General features: G+C 37.1%; 1 protein-coding gene across 1 annotated transcript; it reads left to right on the plus strand.

Moving 5' to 3' along the window:
* The first annotated feature begins 364 nt into the window (after positions 1–364).
* On the plus strand, positions 365–2123 carry LOC131865421 (uncharacterized). Its single transcript, XM_059215323.1, has 2 exons — positions 365–991; positions 1095–2123. Exons 1-2 carry the CDS (start codon positions 793–795, stop codon positions 1847–1849), a joined length of 954 nt encoding a protein of 317 aa, XP_059071306.1. The 5' UTR covers positions 365–792; the 3' UTR covers positions 1850–2123.
* Positions 2124–12434: the final 10311 nt, after the last annotated feature.

Here is a 12434-nt window from a genome sequence, read left to right on the forward strand (position 1 = left end):
AGAAGGAAGCTCTGGCTATGGTTGTCTATAGGAAGTAGTGTGTTGGCTAGCGCTTGGGAGTGCTAGGTTTAAACCGGCAGATGCCGGTAGTAAAGAAAATAGAATGGCTGGTGGGAAGCGTCGGGATCTCCGTGTCATAATCAAAACCTCACTCACCCGATGTCATGATCGCAGGAAGACAGCGTAAAGATCCTAATAGAAGTAAGTAACCTTTCTCGGGTCGATCACCAGGGCTCTGCTCCTTGGTCCCTATGAAAAGCACTTCAGTGTCGGTCGATGACGAAAGCTTTGTTGGCTCAGTTTCGGTTTCCATTTATTTTAAGTTTAATAAGTTTAATTATTCAATTTTTAAGTTTTTTTTTTAATGGCATTTTGTTGAACTTTACCTGTTTTGAGTTGCATAGCCAGTCAGGTTATTTCTGAGTGAGGACCTTTCCAAAATCAATCTGCCAGGTTACTTCTGAGTGAGGAGCTGTCCAAAATGACATGTTAACTGCATGTTAAAATGTTAAAATTTATGTTATTGCGGAAGTCACAGTTAATTCTGTTGATCATGATTGATCTATAATTTTCATAGAAAACAATAACACAAAAATTATTGATCCGTACTGTACTGGTTTGAAACCAATTTAAGCGCAGGTGAAGACCCTATAGTTTTCATTTGGGATGCATGTGAAGAGTGGGTCTACACGCTCCACCAAATGCAATGATTGTGAACTTTTCGTAGCCCTATACTATAGATCCATCTTCACCATATGGTTGTAATTAAAAAGCTCGGAGGCGAAATCCACAATGACCTTCACAAAATGGGTTCTGCTTATTATGGTCTGTGCAGCGGTTGCAGCTCAAGCCAGGGCATGCAGGGCCAGATGTGAAAATCATCATTACAGCTGCTCTAAACGCGGATCGTTTCCGTGTCCTTCTCGCTGTCCGCGGATTTGCTACGTCAACTGCAAGCGCTGCAAGGTCAAATGCCCCGTGGAGAGCACCCGTAAGCCACAGAAATTACTAATTCTCATGTTTACAACAAAATAAGAGCTATTGTTTTCTGGAAAATCATTGTATCTATCTAAGATGTACTACTTTGTGTGCAGGACGTCTGTCTGAAGCATCTTTGTCTGCGGCCTGTGACAAGCCGGGTGCGGTGTGCCACGACCCGCGGTTCATAGGCGGGGATAGCAGTATGTTCTATTTCCACGGCAAAAAGGGCAAAGACTTCTGCCTTGTCTCCGACAAAGATCTGCACATCAACGCGCACTTCATGGGCAAGAGCGCAACGCAGGAGCAAGAGCTGAAGCACGACTTGACGTGGGTGAAGTCTATCGGCGTGCGCTTCGGTTCCCATCAAATCTACCTTGGAGCCAACAAAGTTGCCCGCTGGGAAAGCGCCCTGGATCAGCTCACGCTCCTTGTCGATGGGCAAAGCGTTCTTCTCCCGCCCCGTAGAGGCGCCCAGTGGGAGGACCGGTTGAGCCCGTTGAAGATCACACGTGTACTGAATGTTAATGCTGTAATACTGCAAGTGCCACACAAATTCAGTCTAACGGCCTGGGTGGTTCCCGTTACGGCCGAGGAGTCTAGGGTTCATGGCTACGGGATGACTGAAGATGACTGCCTTGCGCACCTGCAGCTGAATTTTAAGTTCTATGAGCTCAGCCCTAATGTGAACGGCGTTTTGGGGCAGACGTACTCTTCTGGGTTTAAGAGCCACTTGAAGGTGGGCGGTGTTATGGAAGGGGAGGATAAATTTGCAGTGTCGCATCTCTTTGCTACGGACTGTAAGGTTGCCAGGTTTGTCGAAGGAATGGAATCGCGGCTCGGGTTCTTTAGGTTGTCCCCCACGGTTTAATGCGACTGGCCGGGGTATTGTGTGCCGCTGTTAGAAAGTGAAGGGTACTTAAGCCTTCTAAATAAACGTATTATTATTATTATATGTGAGGCTGTTAGAACCATGTCGTGTGGGCAATACAGCCAGGGAATTGAGCAGGTGAGATTATATTTAAAGCTGCTCTGTTCAGTGACGCTGAACGCGTTGAGGTTGGCCGTTTAAGATCAATGTATGGTTTATCACTGTACTACTGTCATCATTATAATATGTGGGGCTGTTGATTATTATGTTGAAATTGTGTTGTTTAGATTAGATTTAATGAAGTCCTGGTAAGGTTACACGCAAAATTTTCTTGGAAGTTTGAAATCAACGTATGATTTATTAGTGGACCATGTCGATTCAGATATAAGTTTACTCATGTTTATAGATTTATTACCAGTTTTTTATTAAGTTCTCTTTATATATATATATATATATATTTAATTTTGAGTTGTTTTTAATTTTTAAATCTTAATATAAATTCATTACTTTTAAATATTTGTATTTGTATATTTTAAGATAGGAATTTATTGCATTCATTCTATTCTATCTTTTAATTAGCTGAGCCAATCATTGTTGACTCCCTGTCTTATAGATAGTAGGGGAGTAGTAGAGTGCAGATGATAGTTGTTGGTCAGTACTCTACCTGGAGTATTAGTGAAGACAATTAAAAAATTTGGAAAAAAATCGTAAAATATGTTGAACTCAATATTAGTGTGGTTAGAAGGGTGGATATTAGGAGTTCTAGATTACCATTAAAAAATTACTTTTTATAATTATGGTTAGGTTATTACATTAGGTTAATGAATAGTTAAGTATAAATTATAGTTATTGTTTAAAATGTTGATGTGAAGATTTATATAAAATTATCTGTTTGAAATTACCAAATGGAGGTTTATAAAAAAGTCTTTAATGTTTCCATTTTTGCGTAATCTATTTATTTATGCTTTGTTTAGCAAACTAGCTCATGGGGTCATCCTAAGATGGTTCCTCTAGTTCAAAGAAAAGAAGAGAAGATTATACAATATCAATCTTGATGCCTTCTTGTTAATCCTAATTATGTGTGCAAACCTTACATTATGATGGGATTCTAATTTACTTTAGCGACAACTGTTTTGTCAACATTTTGAATAGACAAAAGACACTATTATATTTTGTAATTTATATTATGATCAACATAAGGATTTGATTATCAGTGGAGATCTGTGCAAAATTTTACCAATTTTAATTTGGAATGTTTTATCATGGCCTATTATTGGATCAATTGGTTATTTGACTAGATCTATTGATTGTTCTACTAATGGTTATGCTAGCTAAATTGGTATTGGACCACCTTGAATTGCTCATGCTTATCACTTGATTAGTTGGTTGATGTGGTGAATCATCAGAACAAGCTCATAAAAGTTAGTTGAAGGAAAGGTCAAAACATTTAACCCCTTAAATAAATTTGTCTAGAATAAACTTGTCATCCAGTGATTAATACTTTTAGTTAACCCAAAATATTCAACTCGATTATTATAGAGGATGCTAATCAATTCTTATAGTACTGGAGACCTTCCTTTAAGACATTAGAAGAGGAAGAAAAAATAATTCAAGTAGACTAAATTCATGCTCAAGTTTCGTATTGATTACAAACATTTGCCTCCCTACACATCACCAAACAAAAACAAGACTGAAATTTGTAGATAAAGTCATTTACTATATCATTAACATTAATTAGTAATAAACCATGTGACAAATATAGAGCATCACAAAGAGCAATAAATTACATGACTAACAATGTATATAGATACTCCACATTTTCACTAATCTAACTACAATCATCAAGTACTTAGCAATAGCAGGGGAAGGGTTTCAGTAGTGGACATAGTTTCAATAGTGGACAACTTTTTTGTCAACCCAACCCCCTGTTATTAGATTGTAAAGGAGCCCAAAAAATTGATAACGAAAAGTTCATTAGTGAATATCACATGTACCAATAGTGGATAATTTTGCACAAATGTCCTAGTAGTGGTGCACAAATTGGCCAGTATTGGTACACAAATGGGCTAATTATAGTAAAAAAAGGTGATCTACTACTGGGGCATTTGTCCACTACTACTGCAAATTTTGAGTTATCTACTATTGGTGCAAAGGTTTTTATGTATGAAACAACACTTTTAAATGACCACTTTTTGACCTTTTCGCATATAACGGTTTCCACAACGTGCATCATTACTATGTAGAAGCCAGATCCTTAGTTATAAACAGTTAAGTGGTATACGGAGACACCCAAAAAAAACTGAAATCTGATGTACAGATTGAAAATTCTAGATACGTGAAGTAAGATATGTCCACTACTGATATGCTTCCCCTAATATATATTTTTCTTCTCTAATATTAAATAAAGTTTAATAGATAATATTCATAAATTAACTTTTTCCCCGATTTGATGTCAATTGGGTTGCATAACCCATCAGGTTACTTCCGAGTGGAGTGGTAGGTCTACCCGCTCTGGACAATAGCGTGTGTGTTGGCCTTTCGTTGCCCTTTACTCTTGTATGTATAAATCGATCTGCAGCGTAGCGTAGTAATGAGAAAGCTCAGAGGCAAAATCCACAATTGCATGTACAAAATGGGTTCCGTTTATTATGGTCTTTGCAGCGATTGCAGCTCAAACTAGGGCACAGAGGGCCAGATGTGAAAATCGTCGTTCCAATCGCTACGCAAAATCAATCGCCTGTCCTTCACGCTGTCTCGAGGTTTACTACGTTATTTACAAGCACTGCAAGCCCAAATGTTACAAGGACAACATCTGTAAGTCACAGAAATTAATAATGCTAATGTGTACAACAAAATTAGAGCTATTGTTTTCTGGGAAACCATTGTATCTATCTACTAGCAATTGCATTTTGGTGTGCAATGAGTACATCAAAGGGGCATGGAAGTTTGGTATATTTTTTGCATATATTTTTGTAGTACATAAGGTCAAATGGTAAAAGTGATATCTTCAAATCAACTACACTTATAAGGATCTAAAAATTGTTGAAACAAAACCTTTGATTAGGGAGAGAAAGGGATAGAAAAGGGAATAAATAGGAGGAGAGTGAGAGGGGAAAGGAGATAGAGATGGAAATGTAGATGTAAGAGAGGGATATGGAGAGGAGAGGGAGAGATAAAGAGAGAGGAGAGAGGGAGAGATAGAGATGAAAGAGATATATATAGAGAGAGGGAGAGATAGAGAGAGATAGAAAGAAATAGATAGAGATAGGAAGTGACATATATAGAGGTAGAGATAGGGAGAATATAAAATTGGAGAGATATGAAGAGATAATATGATGTAGAGGAGGGCTTATAATCTTCTTTCTCACATGAGCCAACAATCAAAATTGATCTTGAGCATAAATCAATGTTAGTTTCTTCATAATTAGGCTTCTTTCCTAGTAGCCCTCCAAATAGGGTTTTCCCACCATAACTCCTAGTGTAGGCATGATATGAAAAAATGTAAAATCAGTTTCAGATACCCATTTGACTCTTACAAAATGCACTTCAAAATCAAGTAGGATTTCTTTGTACGAAAAGAGTCAAAATTTGATTGTCCCCTCTTCTATTAAGCCTAAAAATGACATAAAATCAACCTTTTTTTTTTGGCCATAACTTTTGTTGTAGACTTTACCTAGAAGATATAAGAGAATTTTTGATACCCATTTGGACCTTATAAAACATATCTCAGAACCAAGGTAGATTACTTTGTATGGAAACCTTCAAAAATCGATTTGCTTGTTCACTATTACCCTAACTAGGGTTTGAGGCGGCCTATCAAGAAAATGCAATAACTTTTGATCTATTTAATGAAAGAAGATGAACCCAACTTTGTCAGAAGCTAGATTCATTCCTCTTCAATCTCGAATTATTTTTAAGTAGGTATATACCCGTACAATTTTGTACAAAACAAAAAAATAGAGAAAAATGTGTTCAGATTTGTAGAATTATTGATGTTCTTTTATTACAGCCACTCCTCCAAATAAACAACCAACCTCTCTCACATTGGGATTCATATTTAAAACATGTATTTATACTATTACAATCACTTTTCAACTTACCAAACTTTCAACCTCCCACTTTATGCAACATTGATGCCTCATATTCCACATTGTGCAGTTTGACAACATTTGCAACATTGACATTTTTTGCAAAATTAGTAAATTATGCAATTTGACACTCCAATCCCTCTAGTGACCTAATATGGACTCAAACCAATATGAAATGGTCTTAAATGATCTTATTACATAAGCAGCATGAAAAAAACCAAAATGCTAATTTTGAACCTACTATAAACCTAGGGTGCTCCTGCACCATCCTCCCCAAGCAAAATTGACTCAAGTCCCCTTGAGGATAGTTCTATAATAATGGATTAAATTTAAATCATGCCATTCGATAACCTCCAAGTGATATCTTCATTAGGCAACCCCTTTTGATGAACTAAATACTAGAAATGCACATTATTCTTTGTGTTCTTAAACTCTTTGTCACCTAAGATATGCTCCAACCGTAGAAGGTTACATGATGGATGATTCTTGGCTTGTTCTTCATTTGAAAATTTTGTTGAATCTATCTCTTTACCTGTTACCAAACCTCCTCCATCCTTGAAATGAAACCCCTTGTTCTCGACATTTGGTGTATGATTAAAATTTCTCTTTTTCCCTTGTAATTTATCCTTGACCTCTTCACGTTTGATGCTCACATATTTCATCTATTGTTGTGTCCTTGTATTTTCTTCTTGATTAGTCATACTAACCTATATTATAGATGAAATAGAATGGCCCATATCCCCTTTTGAAAGTAATAAATTGAACACTCCTTCAACCATCATATCAACATACTCCTTAAACTAGCCTTGGGTCTCCAAAATCAATTCATCCTTGACCTTCAATGAAGCAAATTTTAACACCAAATCAATACCATTTCCCTCCAAAATCAAATCATTCTACAAGTCTACTGTCATAGTGTCTCCATGTTTAGTAGTGGTTGCAATGTCCATGTTTTCCTCTTCATCTACCTTTATAAACTCTTTCCTAGCTACCATTATCATATTATCTTTCTTGGTTTGTCTTTTATCCTCTTCTTTCAATGGTGTCAAGGTATAAGATATCCCATCCTTTTCTTTCTCATAGGTATTCATTGTCCCGTCATACATAGCATGCCTATCAAATTGCCAAGGCCTTCCTAGAAGCAAATGATATACATCCATGGGTAATACATCACATAAAATTTTGTCCTTATACCCTCCTATGTTGAACTCCACCCAACTTTGTTCATTGACCAAAATATATTGACCCTCATTCAACCAAGAGACTTTATAAAAAGTAGCATGTGGTATCCTAGGCAACTTAATTTTTTCAACCATCTCAACTAAAACCATATTATCTATACTTCCTGAATCAATTACCACCTTACATACCTTACCCATGAACTTACAAGTTGTTTTGAATAGAGTATTCCTTTGTGGTGGCTCCTTGTCTACTGATGCTTTGATGAGAGTTATTCTTACCATTAGTGATTTTCCAACTTCTGGATTAGCATGTTGAGATGGGGAGTTAACACTCTCATTATCTTCTTCCTGCACCAATTGAATTCTACTTTCTCCTCCATGTGAAGTAGAAGCCTGAACTTCATTGCATTTCCATTCTTGGTGTCCAAACTTGTTGCATTGATAGTACCTTCCTATGAATACATTAGAACCTCTTCCTTGACCTCCAAATATGCCTCTAAAGCTTGATCTACCTCCTCTAAACCCACCTCTTTGATCAACAACTTGGTCTTGGAGTTTTCTTGCATCTTCTTGGCTCTCATATGATTGTCTTGGAGTAGAAAATGAACCTCTTCCTTTGAAATTGCTGACTCTACCCCTGGTTGACTTATCTTGCCTTCTCTTTAGCTTTTCTTCAACCCTAAATTCCATTTGATAGAATTCCTCTACTATCCTTGGGTTATGCAAAATCAACTCATATTGAATCTTAAACCTTAACCCGCTAAGATATCTATCTACCTTCTCCACATCATCCTCCATGTGACCTTCTCTTATGCTCAATTTGTAAAAATCAATGTAAGCTTTGACATCCATATCTCTTTTATTCAAACCTTGAAGTTTCTTATGCAATTGAATTGCATAATCAACTAGTAAGAACTTAGCCTTAAGCTTAGACACAATTCTGTCCCAAGAAACAAATTTTGACTTACTTTTCTTCCTCCTTTTAGTTTTATCATAATCCCACTATAATAGAGCATGACCCTTCAATTTTTTTTTTGCTATCTTCTCTTTGTTACTTAGGTACATCCTCAAATTCAAAATAATTATCAAGTGCCTATATATGGAGGTACCTATGTATGGAGGTAAGTTCTCCATCATTCGAGTTACCCCCATACATAGGTACATCCATTTTTACCTTGTGTTTATCTCCCTTGATTTCTCTCAGTAACTTGGCCATCCTCTACTTTTCAGTATCCAATTCCTCCCCCTCCTCTTCTTCTTCTTCTTCTTCTTCTTCTTGGGGATTCTCCCTTTCCCCTTCCTCTTTGTGATAAATCTCATCATCCATGACCATGCCTCTCCTTTGACTGGTTTCAAAAGCCTCAAGCCTTGCTACCAAAATATCTTGTATCTCCTTCAACCTCCTCATCTCTCTTTTAGTCTTATCTTCCATTTCATTCATTTTTGTAGCCATGCGGTTACCTTTTGGAGGAATCTTGTTATCTTTCACTTCAACCTTTCCATTTGATGTAGATGCAAGAGGCTTAATTGCAGACTTGCAAACAAATGAAAGATAAGGATCCAAACCCCACACTCTTAAGATGTTTCAAATGCATCTAATACCTCTAGGAGGCTCAAAAATTGTCTTCCACTAAGCCAAGTGGCTCCTTTTCCTCTACACGATTTAAAAACTCCCAAGAAACATGTATCTAAGGTACTCAAGTCATTAAGTCTTCATTTGTCAAGGTAACCCAAGTACTAGCCTGCTACTAGACCTAGGCTCATACGAGCCCTATAAACACTATTTTAAGCAGTTACCTTCCGAAAGTTGCAAAACACCAGACAAAAAAATCATAGATTAGGATACCCTTTTCATCCAACAATAACATATCCAAAAATTAGGTACTATTACTTTTGACCAACAATCTCAAAAACTCACTGTCCTCTGTACCCGGTAGGCTAATTAAGATAAATATGCAAAGAAAGCACTTCCAAAACCCATCTACAAAAGGAAGCCTTTCATATAGTCTTTGGTTATGATCCTAAACGAATCATTTTCTAGGTTTTATGGTCAAGTTATGCTTCTTTATACCCTATCTCCAAAACCCTCTCCATTTCACCCTTAAACCTAGGGCTTGCTCAAAAACCCATCAAACATCACTTCTAGAATCAAATGAAGGATGATTAATCATGTCCTGAATATACCCTTACTATTTCAAACATAAAATAGTCCCTTCTTAAGGTTGATCTGCTACTGCTATAACTATGGCACTAAAACCATGCATTTTCAGTCAATCCTCCATGGTGTAAACCAAACTTTCACTCCTTCCTATCATTAAAGTGTCAGGAATGTATGATAAAAGTTAGGGATGATCCAATCCATAGGAAGCAGAGTCCTACATCTATGGTTGGATCATTGTTTCAAAGGAAACTAACAAAATAGTGAACAAAAATGTCTGCAGACTTAGGAATGATTAGTGCAGTGTGTTATTCCAGGGTCCATCTAACCTTTAGAAGATTAAAACCATGTAAGGATGCAAACACACCACCCTCACTTCATTAAAAAACCAATATCAAAACTACTTTAGTGTAAAGAAAACATGAAACCACAGATTTGCAGGAAAATAAATGAGTTTGATTGATGTTTGAGTTACTGTCCATACAATCCTGTACTCCCTTGTGCTCTCCCCCATACAAATGTCTCTCAGGGATTTTAATAGGCCTCCAACAACTTCCCCAACTAATCTAAATAGTTATGTGTGATTACAAATACTCAAACAAGCATATTTTATCATTTCCCACAAAAATGGCACTAGCCGTTATTTTCAAATATTTGAACTAAAAACTCTTATTAAATAACCTATATTGAGTTCTATCCCCAAAAATAATGACTCTTAAAGGATCAAAATTATTTATCTAATAGGTCTAAACACTTTTAAGACCAGTCCCAATCCTATAACCCTGAAATCCTATATTTGGTCCTATGGTCATATTAGGCTCATTAGGACAATTAACCATTACATTAGGATCATTCCAATGAAATGCCATGATTGGCTTTAAGACATCAAAATTGAGTCTACTAGACCCATACATCTCCTTTTCATGCCTCCATGGTGTCCTCCAAGTTGTCTTCATGTCAAGGGCTCCTACACCATACTCCCCCCCAATGAAAAATCTCTTGTCCCAAGAGAACAAATATTTTGTGTTCAGATCTTGTAACTCTTGTGATGATTGTTTGGTACATGTATGTACCTTGTTAAACTTCTCAAATGGAACTCTCCTACCTTTGCAACCTACATCAATCTCAAAACAAGAATTAGCACTCAAAAACTTATGTTTTGGTCCCATCATGAGACTGTCTTTTGTCTGCCTATACTGCCTTCTTTCACCTGCTATTTGATCCAAATTTTGGTGAACACCAATTCCACCATTACTACCCCTCTTCTACACTACAATAGGACACAAAACTGATCCCACCATGACACCATCCACACTACTATTCCACAGTACATTTGTGCTTACTAACTTACTATCATCAACCACCATCTTTTAATTCACTTGAGGCTTATCTCCAACTTGAAAACTCACATGCATTGGATCTCCAAAACATATGACACTTTTTTCATTTGGGTCAACAACATTCAAAGGATTCATAAAAAATGTTTCTCCATATTTTTGCATAAGGTATCTATTAGTGTAGCCATCATGCATTGTCTTTCTCCCATACTGCGAAGGTCTTCCTAGGATTAAGTGTGCACAAGTCATAGGTACCACATCACACAAAACCCTATCATGATATTCCCCAATTGAAAAATTGACATGCGCTTGTTCCCTAATGAGGACATGTCTTTCTTTGCTGACCCAAGTAGCATAATAAGGACATCTATCAGGAAATCTTTGTAAATTAAGTTTATTGACCATCTCATGGGAAACCAAGTTATTATGTGAACCTGAATCTACAATCAATTTACAAATTTTACCTTGACACAAATATTGAGTTCTAAAAATTGATACCTTATGCTCTTCTTGCTGCTGCAACTTGCCTTTGTTAAGCATGATGGATTTTCCTTCCAGCACTGGACTTGCTTTCAATGATTCATTTTCTTGTTTCTTTTCTTCTTCTTGTGTTAGGTTGACTCTCCTATCCCTGCCTCTAACTCATTGTTCCCACTTAGGACATTTAAAGGAAGGATCCCCTACTTCATTACAATTGAAGCATCTTCCCGTGAAAATGCCTTTGCCTGCCCCATATCTTCCACCTCCTCTGCATCCTCCTCTTGAATCAGAAGATGTCTCTTTTCCTTTCTCATTGATTTGTCCTTGTTACCAATTTATTCTACCACCTCTTCCTCTTCCTCCTCTTCCGACATTCCCTTGTCTTTCCTGCTTCCTCTTCAACTTCTCTTCTTCTCTAATGGCCAACTGAAAACATTCTCCCCACGTCCTAGGCATCTGCAAACCTATTTCATCTTGAAGGTTGAATCTTAACCCATTTAATTACCTTGGTATCTTCTCTTCTTCATCCTCTAGACCCCCTTTGATACTAAGCTTATGAAATTTCTCAATATAGGACATCACATCCATGTCCTTTTGCCTCAAATTCTACCTCATCTTCTTTACATGAATTGTATAATCAGATGGTAAAAAATGAACCTTAATCAAACCCTTCATTCTAGCCCATGTTGTAATCTTTTCCAACTCTCTAGACATCGTGTCATTTTGTATATCAGACCACCATGTCAAAGCTATACCTCTCAACTTAGTTTTGGCAAACTTCACTTTCTTTTCTTCGTCCATTTCCTCAAATTCAAAGTAGTTGTGTAAGGCATCTAACTAACCTAATATTTCTTCACTATCCATCCTCCCTTGGTAAATAGGTATGTCAATGTTATTCTTACCTCCACCTTGGACTGCCTTTAGAAATCTCACCAATCTCTTCTCTTCAAAATCTTCTTCTCCCCTTCTAGACTCTTCATGGCTTTCCCCTTCATCGTGTGCTCCCAATTCTTCACTCATCTCCTCTCTTCTAGGTTCTTCCCTTTCTTTCTCTAAGGCTTCAATCCTTGCTAGAATTTGTAACCTCTCTCTCCTTTTTTTTAATCCTCCCTATCCTTTGTTGCTTCCAACTCCCTCTTTTCCCTCTTCCCTCTTTCAAGGGCTTCTCTCAACTCCTCTATCTCCATAGCCATTTAATTTTTAGGTGCCATCTTATCAAAACCTTCCCTCAAAGATCCACTTAGTGCTCTAATACCAATCTGATGCAGAGGTAAGAGGCTTAATTATATACTTGCAGACAAATGTAAGATAAGGACCCAAACCCAACACTCTTAAGATGTT

Source organism: Cryptomeria japonica, unplaced genomic scaffold, assembly GCF_030272615.1.
Source record: "Cryptomeria japonica unplaced genomic scaffold, Sugi_1.0 HiC_scaffold_110, whole genome shotgun sequence".
NCBI classification, from domain to species: domain Eukaryota; kingdom Viridiplantae; phylum Streptophyta; class Pinopsida; order Cupressales; family Cupressaceae; genus Cryptomeria; species Cryptomeria japonica.